The sequence below is a fragment of the Lipophrys pholis genome (genome assembly GCF_963383615.2).
Source record: "Lipophrys pholis genome assembly, chromosome: 5".
Taxonomy (NCBI): Eukaryota; Metazoa; Chordata; class Actinopteri; order Blenniiformes; family Blenniidae; genus Lipophrys; species Lipophrys pholis.
Window position 1 is genome coordinate 15,635,811 of NC_137628.1, and position 13,231 is coordinate 15,649,041.

The window sequence follows — 13,231 nt, forward strand, 5'->3', positions numbered from 1 at the left end:
CCTCTCCTGAATTTTCTGCACATTTTGATGTACTTTTTTGTGTACGTGCTCCTAGTAGTGCAGGACTAGTTAAGCGCTGAAAATCCTGCAGAAGAAAAAGATTGTTTGCGCCTTGCCTCCTATAAAAGGAAGACACCCAAAATAATAATAATATTTTATATTTTATTCAAAAGGCATTCTGACAAAATTTACAAAGTGCTTTAATTGAGAGAAAAAAAAGAAAATAAATAAGCCAACAATTCAATTTACTAGAAAGCACAAAATGTCATAATGTTTTTATTTAAAAATGTATATATAACTGTTATTGCCATAAATAAATATTAAATTGAAATCCTAGTAATGCTTTCGGTGTCAATCAAATGCTCAGTTTTGGGATCCCCCCCCCCCCCCCCCCCCCCCCACTGTGTCTCAGAAACAACTTGACAGTATTCGACATGGTGACGGTAAAAGGCCACGGGGCCAAAGAGCTTCTGAAAGTCGGAGGCAAACTCCCCGGCCAAGGAGCTTCTCTACGCTTCAACGTTCCTCAGTCCACTCTGATGGAGTGTCGTGATGGTGAGGTCGATGCTCAAACTTCATGTGAATATGTTACAGTTGAATTATTTCCCCCCCTCAGTGTACTTTTAAAAGAAATGCCACAACTGAGTAACGCTGCTGTCTCTTCATCCGCAGGTCTGCGCACCAATAAGCCACTTTTCGCGATCAGGAAGAGCTTCAAGGTGGAGAACGCAGGAGAGCTTCCTCTGACCGTCATGTCAATGAATATAAACGGATATAAATGTCAGGGATTTGGCTTTGAAGTGCTGCAGTGTCGATCCTTCAGCTTAGAACACAACAGCTCCTCTGAGGTCACTATCGCGTAAGTGATGTTTCCTGATACTTAATCCTCTTTGTTATTTTTTAATTTTAGGGCTTTTCCACCAAAAAGAACCAGGTTCTAGTTCAGGGCCGTTTCCAGGGCCAGTTCTTAAATGAGCACCACCAAAGAACCGGTTGTTTTTCCATTGTCAACGGAGCCAAGTGAGAGCTACATCATCGCGTCACTCCAAAACGTCGTACGTCACTGATTTCACCGGTGTAGCGCTCATACAGGAACGAGTTGACAGACTGTACACATCAGTTTGGTCGGGGTCGCTCCATCTAGTTTGGCCTGAACCTCGGATGCAGACCAAAGAGCCAGAAAACATTACGTCTCCTTGTCGCTCCATTGTTGTTTTTTCACGTCTGTCTGGCTTTAGTCCAGAGCCCCGGAGTGGCCATATAGAGAAAAATAATAATAAAGCGTGAATGAGCTTGGGGCTTATTTTTCAACATTTCGGCATTAAATTGTGGATTTCTGCTCCTTTCACTTTATTTCTGGATGTGTCTGAATCAAATGCTTCAACATGGGAGAGGAATGGAGGTGTAGAATGATGGAACGCAGCTCTAAAGCCGTTTTCAATGGCAACCTACGTAAACACACACTGATTAAAGATCTCTTTCACATGAAGCCATTAAAAGGCTAATTTTATGGCTCAAAAAATCGAAGCTTTCATTTACAGTAGTATGTAGTTTGTTTTGTAGTTGCAGATGAACCAAAAGTCATTATAAGGAAGTTCAGTCAGTAGAAAATAATATTGGGGCGTCTCGTAGTGGAGCGCAACGCAGCCTCATGCAGAACTCGGCCTGCGCTCATAACGCGATACAAGACATGGAAGTGAAGTTGGTTACGATGATGTTACCATGAAAAGCGTGAAAAAAATGACAATGGAAAACTGCTTCTAAATTATATATCTGAGGCAGCTGACTGACAGCGCAGAGCAGAGCAGGAACACTACAGCAGCACTCTCGAGAGCCGCGACTCCGCGATCGCGGATTAAATTACCTCGTTCCCTCCTATTATTAACTTGAGGGAGCGACTTATTATATCGTTCCGACGCGTTATTTCAATTTTTTTGTCTATAACCACTCCGGGGGTCCGTGTTCACTGTAAATTTCAGAATGCCAGTTAAGAATCTCTTCCGCCTCGTAGGTTGCGATAACTCCGCCCCCAGCTGATGACATGTCAGGCCTCGCTCTTGCCCAGCAACATTGTGGGGCCAGCTTAGCACCGGTGTAGCCCCTGATTGGCCGGGGCTTTGGCGGTGGAAAAGCCCCCTTTGAAAGCTCGCTGTGTACTATATTGGAAACTCAAGAATTGGCTCAGCCCACTTTTTTTTTTTACTTTTTTAACTGTTTTCTGGTTCTTTGCTTGTTTATGTGCTCAGGTTCACTCCAGACTTCACCTCATCATGGGTGATTCGGGATCTCACCCTAGTGACTTCACGTGGCACCTCTTTCCCTTTCACCCTCAACGTGACGCTGCCACACCACATGCTGCCGCTCTGTGCTCAGGTGGTTCCCGGCCCCAGCTGGGAGGAGACTTTCTGGGTGGTCACGCTGGTCTTTACATGGTTAGTAGCTACAATTCCAGAAAGCTGGAGAGATGAATCAGGCGAGTGTGCACAGATTGTCAGATCATCCCCTCATCATACTTGTATCTGTTTGTCTTACAGTTTCTCCTTGTTCGGTGTGTGTCTGATGGCTTTTCATCAAGCACAGTATATTCTGAGTGAATTCTCCTCGCCCAGCATCAGGAGCAACCACAACTCTGTCCTGTCCCGGGAAAACGGCTCGGTCAATAACGTTACTCCCAATGGAGTGAGGTGTGTCAGTAGTTTAAAAACAGTGACCACAGATGTATGACGTTGAAAGTCGGGTTTTAATATTCCTGAAATTGTCTTGTTTGTGTTGTGCAGTAAAACTAAGGGCAGCTGTAAGACCTACGTGGACACCTGTCACACATCTGACAAAGGCAAGGGGCGAGGCTCTCCAGCCTTGGCCAACAGCCCCGCCCCTCGTCCTCAATCGACAAAGAAAGGCTCTTCAACCACGCCGTCCCAGCAACCGAAGAAACACAAAGTTTCACTTTATTACACCAAATACAAGCCAAACTCCTCTACAGCGGCCACTGTGGCGATGGACGAAGAGGTTGAAGACCTGACACCGGAGGCTCCACTCACCCTGGACTCCGACATCTTCAACAACAACCAGCCAGCGTTCATCAGCGAGATGGATAAAAAGACTTCCACAGAGTTAATAGAAGACGTCCACAACGCTATAGAGGACAGAGCGCCAGTAGCTGTTATGTTTCCCGTGGAAATGCCTGCTGGGTTCCCAGACAATGTCACACTGGGTCCAGGACCGCGACCAGGCCTGTTGGTGTGCAATCCTGTTGGCAAGAGCTGCACCGAGCACTACGCCGAGAAGATGGCTCCAGAGAAAAGGGACTCGTCTGAACTGGAGGTGATGAAAGGACTGCATGTGATGATGCAGCTGTGCTTTTTCAGTCACATCTTCTCACGTCTGTTTGTTTTGTACCAACTCAGGTCAGAGAAGACGGCAAAGGCCAGAAAAAGAAAGCACAGACCACAGACACTGGCACCGCAGCAGGGAACAATAAGGGAAAGAGGAGTCGCAGGAAGTCAGAAAATGTCTCCAGGTAATTAACAGACTGCTTGATTTTTACATTCTGATGTTTTATAGAGAGATGATTTTCTATTTTCTCATTAGTGCCGAGAAAGCAAACGGTGGAGCTTCAAAGATGGAATGAAAAGATAACATGGTGTCTTGCTTTCTCTGATTACTACCTCAGTGCTCCTGAGCACAATGTGCTCGTCATGCCAGAGAGGGACAAAGAACCTGATTGTAAAACAGGAGACCGCAATTTAAGTGGGACCCGCAACAGGAACCGCTGTTGCAACAGCTCCAAATCAGAGGCACTAAAACCTGGACAGAGTGCCGAGAGCCCTCTCAAACAGAACGGTGAGGACGCCCCCAACGCAGACTTCATTAAGTGTCTGATCTGATCTGATCTGATCTGATCTGGTTTGACTTCTGGCAGGTGTGTGCTCAGCTCGCACTCGTAGAAAGTGCGCCACAGAGCGGCGTGTTGGCGGACTGTGCGAGTCGGGCTCCGACTCAGGCAGCTCGTCAGGGAGCGTGAGGGCCAGCAGGGGGAGCTGGGGCAGCTGGAGCAGTGCCAGCAGCATGGAGGGAGACAAGGACCCCAGTGCTCGAATGCATGCCTACACTACCTCATCCAGAAAAAGTATGGCGTCCTGCACACAAAGTAAATTGATTTCTCCTTGATCAGAACTGAGAGTTGCCGTGTTTTGACTCTGGGTTTGTTTGTTTTCCAGGGGACTCCATGCAGTACAGCGTCTACCCAGCAGAGAGAGACTGCTACCAGGCCGTGAATACAAACTACAAGGCTGTAAGGTACAAAAAACCAAACAAACGGTCCCAGAGACGACTCACTGGGATGATGGTATTGGTGTGATTTTAAACCATCTTAATAAAATAGTTATTTTGTTGACATGAAAGACTTTATCAACATTGTAATGTAATCTTCAATTTGCTGTTTTAGTGTTTCTTTATGTAAATGGCATCTTTCTCTTTCCTCATGTTAGCATGAACAGCTTGTACCACAAAGACTTGTGCCAAAGCCCCGACCCCGCAGCTTCCAGCTTCAACCCCAGTTTTGCTGCTGTTGCTGCAGGAATGGACAGGAACATGGGTAATGACAGAAACACAAAGTCTGAAGGCCTGAGCATTACCGCAGATTTCTAACGTACATGTTCTGTGCTCTCCAAGACCTGACGGGTCAGTATGTGCCTGAAGAGACGTGGTCGGCTCCATCCATCCCTCTCACCAATGAGTTCAGATACAACGCCACCGAAGCTTTGCCCTACATACCTCAACCAGCCCCGGCCGGGCCTTATAATGGGTAGGTGTTACAATGCGCCTTTTTTAAAGCTTTATGCTCATTTAGTTTACTCCGTATTAAAAAATAAGACTCAATAAGGGAACTAAATATGGAAACATGCACCACAGAAATGCTCTGAAGCTCAGGTTGCTGGTCTTCACCCACAACAGAAGCTTATGTGAGATTTTCTGCCCCCGTAGTGGTTAACACAGGCAGGTGATAGAGAATGAAAGCTCTCTGTCATTTCCTTCAAGGGATGCGAGAAGTGTACACAAATATTGAACTAGAATATATTTTTGATCACCAATAGTTTTGGGGCAGTGGTGGTTTAGAGGTTAGAGCTTTTCACTCGAATCTCTGGGATCAAATCACAAAGTACTGTGGTCACCCTGGGAGAGAGAACTACGAAGTAGCTTCTTGACAGGATACTTCCTCAAGTTAAAACATCTCCTGGTTTGTGTAGCCAGCATCATTGGTGTAATCTCAGCATTTCTGTTCAGAGCTGGCAGCCACATGTATATTGTACTCATGTTGCATGAATTTAAATGTGTTTCCTTCTCTCCTGCAGGTTTACATGGAATAGTGCCAACAGCCACTGCAATAATCGCTACACCTACTGTGAGGAAGGCAACTACATAGGTACTATGAAATACAACATGAATTCTCAGAAGGATCAAACAATATATGTATTTAAAAAAAAAAAAAGCATGAAATGATTTGTTAATCTTATGGAAAATAAATAGTTTACAAATTTTGAATGAGCTAAAACTTCTGATAAAAATTCAACGCGTGAAAAGTCTCCTGACAGTTCGATCATGTTGCAGGTAACAGAACGTTCCCGAGTGGTTTTCCCAGCCAGGAGGGTCACGGTGTGCACGGTAGTCAGAGCAGCTGGTGTGAGGAGCAGCCTCAGGAATCTCCCTCCACCTGGGACACGGCAGCCTGCGTGGGCAGCAAGGTAAACACAGCCGCAAGTAAACTCCTGAACGCCATACAACTAGAGCAGGGGTCGCAAACCTTCATGACCAAAAGAGGCAGTTTTACCATTTCCCACCAAATGAAATTTGTCTGGGGCCGCAAAACAGGTCAATTCTCTGAAATGAAGAAAAAACATCTTAAAACAAAATGCTATACAAAGAAAATTAGGTTGCATTCATAAAGTGTCATAGAAACAATTTAGATATATTTTATTACATTTTTAACTCTTGTAGATATTTTTATTCATCACGGCGTCACTTCTCGTCTACCATTGCTATTTACACATGCACATATTTAAAACACATAAACAGATCAGGGTATTGGGGAATATTGTGGGTCACTCTGAACTTTCATCATTTAGATAACTGCCATTCCCTGGCAGAGCATATCGTGTTATATTGATCACACCATCTGATCGAATCTCTGACATTCACATTTCAAAAAAATGTATTTTGTCCTTGAGCGCAGATAGTGGTAATAACCTCTGCGTTATTGAATTAGATTTTATTTCTAGATACACGCGGCCCTGCTTACTAGTTAGTTTTTGTGGTTTCAACGAGCCGCTTTGTGTTCATGAGCAAAAATGAGGAACAGCCAGAACCGACCGCCTGACTTCTCCTCTGGTTCCCTCCTTCCGCTTTTTGCTCTGATTTCACTATTGTTATTGGGCAAAGTCATACACGCAGCCAACATCAGAAAATAAAAACGCTGCCTTCATGTCGCTTGTGTTCATGAGCTGGTGTTTCTCCTCCGCTGCTGCTCCACAGCCATACTTCTCGGGGACCCGCAGCCTCTCGCCCATGTCCAGCCTGTTCGGATCCATCTGGACGCCGCAGAGCGAGCCCTACCAGAGCCACTTCCAGCCAGAGCGCTCGGCCCCCATGTCCCCCGTCACCCCCATCACCCCCGTCACCCCCCCTCACTCCCCCTTCACCCGGGAGGCGGACAGGACCTGCGCACCCATCCAGTACTCCAGCTTCAACCCGTTCGGCCCGCATATGAACCTGGACATATGGAACTCTTCCTCCAACCGCAGCTCCAACTCGCAGCTTTCCAACGACTCCGGCTACTGCGGAGACGTTTGAAGTTTAAAACTAAAATAAATAAAAAAAATTCAAACAAAATGGCAGACCTACCAATAACTGCAAACATATAAACATTGATATGTAAAAGAAAGGAAATAAAAATGAATGTTCTTTTACCATTTATGGGGAAAATGTGAATATTTCTTTTCTTTTATGTTCCCATTTTCAGATGTTAAATGTCGTGACAGGTTAAGCATTTGTTGTATATTTTTCTAGGTGTTTTGCAGTTTTGAACATAGAAAATTAAAAAAAAAGAAGGTTTTGTACTTGATTGAGTCCTTTTTTTTTCTTTTTCTTTTAATCCAAAACGCTTTTAAGTTTCCTCTTTCATTTGCCTAATTTTCCTCTGTAATGTTTTCATTAGAGCCTCATTGGATTGTTTTATCGCCTCCAGATGGGAAACACACTTCACTGAAAATTAATTTTCTCTGGATGAAACCTGAATCAACGTCCACGTCCTCCCCTCCAGATGTAAAGTTCATAACCAGAGCCCATCACACCACGCCCATGGAGAAACATACGACACTACTGCATTGTATTAATGATGATGTTTGACCTTCAGGAAAATCCAAACTCTCCTGATTTTAATAAGCCAGTCCTATTTCATTCAATTTACCTCCCGATCGCACGACTACCGGCAAGTTCGGTCAATTTAGAGTCACTGACCTTTTTCCAAATCTTATTTGGTAGATGGACCCAATTTTAATCATAAGGTTCAATTTCTCAGTGTGTCCTCTCCATATGTCCGAGATATATTAATAGAAAGAAAAACAAAAGGAGGTAGGGCGCTATGTATGTGTGCATTTGACTTGGACTGGTTTATCTTGGACTTCAGTATGTTTATAAAAATGTCCAAATCCCAAAACAGTGGGATTTAAGATTATTTCTTTTCATTATTTAAATAATAATTGTTCTCCTTTCATGCCGCCACAAACTGACCAGGCAATCTTTGTAAATGCCAACATCTCTTCCAATTGAGTACTTCCGTATGATTTAACTTTTTATTCATGAAAACTGTAACTCACACTTCTTAATACAAAGATGGAAAGTCCTTCATATACAACACGAGCAGAATCAATCAAAAAAAAAAAACACCACACAATTTAAAACGTTAAAATACAAGAGCGAAAAACATTTAACATCCTCTTCACTCTTTCCCTCTATCATCTTTTCCTTGTCATTTCTTCCCTCCTTCAGATATCGTATGTAGGCTTCACATTCCACAGAGCCTTTGTCCTGACTATACAGTCCAGTCTGATCAGATAACCTCACCTTCACCCTTTCATCCCCTTCGTCTGATGTGAAAACCAAAGAAGAAAGAAAAACACTGCAGTGCCTCTTCCTGAGCGGACATGACTGATATCATAAAGGGTATTTTGAATAACTTAACGGCAAATGATCTCACGATACAAATGGCGTCCTATGTAATGTTCACATCAAGTCAATAGTCCACATGTAGGATGTGTTCACGCTGTGTGGGTTCATTCTCTCCCTCACGTTCCCAGATCAAACTCGGGCCTTCATGTGTAGAGTTTGCATGTTCTTCCAGTGAGTTTTCTTCAAGGATTCCAGTTGGTGTAATTGTTTTGGACGCTGTTTTCCCACAGTCGGCTGGTGTCGGCTCCTACGCCATGAGACATTTTAAAAACAGACGCGTTCCCACTAACACGCACGGAGCAGCACCAGTGACTCCACCTCGATCTGGTCAGAACACACTGAGGTCACCTACACGCGGCCACGTTCTCAGTTTCACTGAGCTGCGACACAGACACAAAATGATGATGGTATAGTATTTGTGGGAATCGACACAGAACCTTTTGACTTGTTCACATGTGACGGGCTCAGCCGAGGTGGCAAAAGACTAACAGTTCAGAAGTCTGTCCAACTTCCTTCTCTCCATTTTTCTCCATGGCTGGAAATGATTGAAGCTGAGTGCAGGGTAGACTCTGATTCTCACTTGAACAATTCAGCTTAATAACAAAATTAAAGCTTGAAAATTAATAGGTACCGTTATAGAACCTTTCCTTTGAGGTAGTGTTCACATATTCAGACGTGCACACCCACATCATAACTCATCATTGTGGATTTACCAGTATAATCTTACAGTTTTGAGTCTGCTAGTTGATCTTTTGGTTTACCAGTAAACTTGGTTTACCAGTAAACTTCCTGTTGTTTCTGTGTTTTAACTGCTCTCTCTCTCTCTCTCTCTCTGTCTCTACTTCCTACTGTGGACAAATAAACGAGATGAGAAGTTAGTTCACCTTTGTGCTGGACTGCATGCAAGGAGAAACATTTCACCTGTGAACAAGACCCAGAGGCTCGGTCAGGTATTTACGTTTTATATTTGTGTTATGTGTTTGTTTCGTCATGGAGACTGCTGCAGAAAGATGCATGTAATGAACAGAGCCAGTTTGTCCTCTGATCGCCTGACAGGTGAGCATCACCTTTTTAGTGGGCAAACACCATGGATACCATATTGGTCAAGCATTACTGACACTTGGTCAAACTTGTACAATTCCAACCTTTTATCTTGAACACGTCTGATTTTTTGCATGGCATGTTGTGCATCCCGGGGGTATTACATAATCCTATAATCTACATCTGTTGGCCTTTTTGTTCTCTTTCCTCTCACCAATATAAGCAGAAGTGCGAAAAATAAAACCACACATGGTTGATTTTAATCTAAAATCCTCACATTGTGATTACTGCTTTATAGTCTCAGTTGTATTTCCCAGTATGTTTTGCTCTTTGCTCTTCCTCTGAGCTATAGTTATTCCTCTTTTTTTTTTAAAAAAAGGAAGCCAGGCAGCATTTTTATCACCATAATAATCAACTTCCATCTTTTTGTGATTGATCATGTGATTTGTCAGATTTTTTTGTATTCATATCTTTTGCCTCATAATGACTATTTGAATTGTGATAGTTTAACACAACTAAGATTGGTAAAGTATAAAGGCATTAACTACATATATTACCTACTCTCTAATCTGGACAGACACTTCCATTCACTTTGCATCATAATCAGCAGGAGTGACAGATGGTTTTCTCTTCTTTCTTAATGTTTCAGACACTCGAGACAAGAGTAATGAAGCTTGTTGTGTTCCTGCTCGTCGCTCAGAGCTTCTCACTCGTCCCCTCGCGGTGTCCCCGCTGTGAACGAACATGTAGCTGCTCCAGACTAAACCTGACGAGGGTCCCCGCGGCCCCCCCGCAGCTCATCTCCGACCTCGATCTCTCCTTCAACCGAATCAAGCAAATACTGAAACGGGACTTTCCGGCGTATGCCAGTTTAAGAGTTTTGCTCATGAACAACAATGAAATCCAAACCATCCAGGAAGACGCGCTCGTCCCCCTGAGTCATTTAGAGAGACTGGACCTGTCCCACAACAATCTGCAGACGTTGTCTCCTCGTTGGCTTCGGAAGCTTTGTTCTCTTCAGTACCTGAACCTTTTAGGGAACAAATACACAACTCTGGGTGGAGGAAATCTCTTTCAAACACTGAAGAGGTTGAGGATTTTACATGTGGGGGGAGTTTTTCTCCGGTCCGTAAAGAGAGGAGACTTCTCAGGCCTCTCTGATGTCTACGAGCTGTTTCTCGATGGGAAGAATCTGCAGGAGTATGAAGATGGAAGTCTGAAGGAAACTGGACCCATCAGTCACGTGATACTCGACCTCAGCGGCGTGTTTGTGAGAAACCCACTACTTGTAGAAGCCGTACTGTCAGATGTCGTGTATCCAAACACGACGCTGACCTTCACAGACATGCTCTTCCGGAAGAAAGACCACGTGTCTCTATTCAGAGTCGTCGCCAACCTCGGCGCTACGAGTATCATTCTGAGAAATGTTAACATCTCACTCGCAGCTGTTGTCCAGACTTTGGATTTACTGTCACGCTCTAATCTAACATGGCTTACTATTGACAGTGGACAGATTCTCCTGAATTATGAGCCTGTCTTTTTGTCACGACTTCACATGCCCAGGTTGGAGGTCCTCTCGTTTAAAAACATCGAAGTCAGCAATTTCTACAACTTCCCGGCACTAATTCTCCTGACGGGTCTAATGAAAACAGTACGCAGGGTGTCCCTGCTGAACTCCAGGTGGTTTGCGATCCCGTGTGCAACCTCCACCACTTTCAAGAAGCTGCAGATTTTAGACGTCAGCGGCAACATATTCAGCGATCTCACTCTGAGTGAAATGATGTGTGACGGCAGCGGCAACCTGCTGGATCTGCAAACCATCAACATCAGCAGAAATTACCTGCATTCCATCAACAGCCAGCTCTTCACTAAACTACTGAAGCTTCAAAACCTCGACATGAGTGGAAACAGGTTCAAAGACATGCCCGAGACTTGTCACTGGCCAGAGAGTCTCCACTTCCTCAACCTCTCTTCTTCTCATCTAAAAAAGGCGACTCGATGTCTGCCGCAGAGTTTGCGTGTTCTCGACGTATCGAATAATCGGCTGACTGAGTTCTACGTCGAATTACCGTTCCTCACACACTTAGACATCTCTGGAAACCAGATCAGAAAGCTGCCTGAGGGAGGTCTGTATCCTCGCCTCTCATTTCTCTCCATTCAGAACAACAACTTACAGGAATTCAGCGGCAAAGATCTACAAGCTTACGAGAGGCTGCAGAAAATGAAGGCGGGTGAAAATCCATATTTCTGTTCATGTGAGTTTGTTGCTTTCATGACGAGCGGCCCGGCGAATCATCGGGAGACAGTCGGAGCAGAGTTAGAATCTTACGTCTGTAACTCCCCTGATGCGGAGCGAGGACAGCCGGTAGCGGATGTGAGGCTGTCAGTGTTCGAATGCCACAAAGTCGTGGCTTTTACTGTCCTCAGCTCAGGCTTTCTGGCCGTGTGTCTGCTCACTGCAGCTTTGTGTTATAAGGTAAGTGTCGTGTGGTACATCAGGATGACCTGCGCCTGGCTGAGAGCCAAAAGAAAGCCCAGGTTAAAGAAGGGGCCGCCGCAGTACGACGCCTTTGTGTCCTACAGCGACATGGATTCCGGCTGGGTGGAGATGTATCTGGTCCCGGAGCTCGAGCAGTCCGATCCCCCGATCCGACTCTGCCTGCACAAGAGGGATTTCCTCCCCGGAGGATGGATCCTCGACAACATCATGGACGCCATCGAGAAAAGCCACAGGACGCTCTTCATCCTCTCCCGACACTTTGTGAGGAGCGAGTGGTGCAAATATGAACTGGACTACTCCCATTTCAGGCTGTTTGATCAGAACGACGACACGGTGGTGCTCATCCTGCTGGAGCCCATCAACCCAAAAACCATCCCCAAGAAGTTCTGCAGGCTGCGGAGAACCATGAACTCCAGGACGTACCTGGAGTGGCCGCACGACGACGGTCAGATCACTGCTTTCTGGAAGAGTTTGAGAGCAGCAATTAGAAGACAGGAAACTGTCCATGAAAGGTTTGAGATTCAAACTGTCAACAGGGATGTTTAGGACTGGTCTTCAAAGATGTATATATTTTAATTACGGGTGTTTTGACAGTGTTTCTGTGTCCCCTTATTTTCATGAATCTCTAATAATCTTTTACATCTTTACAAAATATATAACATTGAAATATATTTTTCTTATTAAAATTAAACCATAATTTAGCTTTCTAACTTATTCTTCTGTCCTGTCAATGTACTGCATATTCCCTCATAAGCCTTGAAATTATGACCACTTATATCTCTTTATCATTGCGCCAAGTGACAAGATCGTCTCGACGGCAAGAGAACATTTTTTCGAAAAAGTTGATCTGCATATGGCGGAATCGATGAAAAGTGTGAGGATTTGAATATATTTAATAGGACCCAAATTATGATGGCTAAACTGGGTCTGAGTGGTTGTTTCAATCAAAAGTGGTCCAAGAAAGGAAAAATCGACTGGCCAAAATTGGTTTTCAGCAAAATTTTACAAATTTTTGACCAATATTAGCCAGGCGGTTGTAATGTTATGGCTGGTTTGTACATATGTTGTTTGTTTACCTTCTCAAAAATAACTCATTGAAAATGAAGTAACAGTATATTCATGTGTGTTCTTGAGAATTTATGTTTTTCATATCAATAAACACAAAACAGCAAAAGATAAAAAGGTTTCTCGAAGACACTTTTAATCTTTGCTCGTATTTCAAATGTGAAATGATGAATGTAAATCTGACTGTTTTATGTGTGTGTGTGTGTGTGTGTGTGTGTGTGTGTGTGTGTGTGTGTGTGTGTGTGTGTGTGTGTGTGTGTGTGTGTGTGTGTGTGTGTGTGTGTCCATGTGCTTGTGTGCCTAAAAGCGTGTGTAATTCATTGTCAGGCTCTTGAGAGCTGACATATTGTTTCTATTGATCTTTGGTCGTAAAACCAACACAGAAGCCTGGATACTGAT

At 44.1% G+C, this 13,231-nt stretch overlaps 2 protein-coding genes across 3 annotated transcripts in view; both read left to right on the forward strand.

Annotated features, from left to right (window-relative positions):
- The window catches only part of tmem131l (transmembrane 131 like), a 30,846-nt gene extending 23,727 nt beyond the window's left edge, over nucleotides 1-7,119 (forward strand). Inside the window, exons 21-34 of one of the 2 annotated variants that reach the window (XM_080463306.1) lie at nucleotides 413-555; nucleotides 673-859; nucleotides 2,247-2,432; nucleotides 2,535-2,684; nucleotides 2,778-3,324; nucleotides 3,408-3,520; nucleotides 3,674-3,843; nucleotides 3,923-4,129; nucleotides 4,221-4,299; nucleotides 4,491-4,597; nucleotides 4,675-4,807; nucleotides 5,355-5,425; nucleotides 5,611-5,744; nucleotides 6,532-7,119. In XM_080463306.1, coding sequence (XP_080319432.1) covers nucleotides 413-555; nucleotides 673-859; nucleotides 2,247-2,432; nucleotides 2,535-2,684; nucleotides 2,778-3,324; nucleotides 3,408-3,520; nucleotides 3,674-3,843; nucleotides 3,923-4,129; nucleotides 4,221-4,299; nucleotides 4,491-4,597; nucleotides 4,675-4,807; nucleotides 5,355-5,425; nucleotides 5,611-5,744; nucleotides 6,532-6,849 — 2,545 coding nt within the window. In that variant the 3' untranslated portion in view covers nucleotides 6,850-7,119. The remainder of the gene's footprint in view (nucleotides 1-412; nucleotides 556-672; nucleotides 860-2,246; nucleotides 2,433-2,534; nucleotides 2,685-2,777; nucleotides 3,325-3,407; nucleotides 3,521-3,673; nucleotides 3,844-3,922; nucleotides 4,130-4,220; nucleotides 4,300-4,490; nucleotides 4,598-4,674; nucleotides 4,808-5,354; nucleotides 5,426-5,610; nucleotides 5,745-6,531) is intronic. The other variant, XM_080463307.1, reaches the window with a different exon arrangement.
- Nucleotides 7,120-9,109: 1,990 nt separating this feature from the next.
- On the forward strand, nucleotides 9,110-12,937 carry LOC308109572 (toll-like receptor 2 type-2). Its single transcript, XM_080463226.1, has 2 exons — nucleotides 9,110-9,176; nucleotides 9,917-12,937. The coding sequence occupies exon 2, from the start codon at nucleotides 9,935-9,937 to the stop codon at nucleotides 12,311-12,313; it is 2,379 nt and encodes a 792-aa protein (XP_080319352.1). The 5' UTR covers nucleotides 9,110-9,176; nucleotides 9,917-9,934; the 3' UTR covers nucleotides 12,314-12,937.
- Nucleotides 12,938-13,231: the final 294 nt, after the last annotated feature.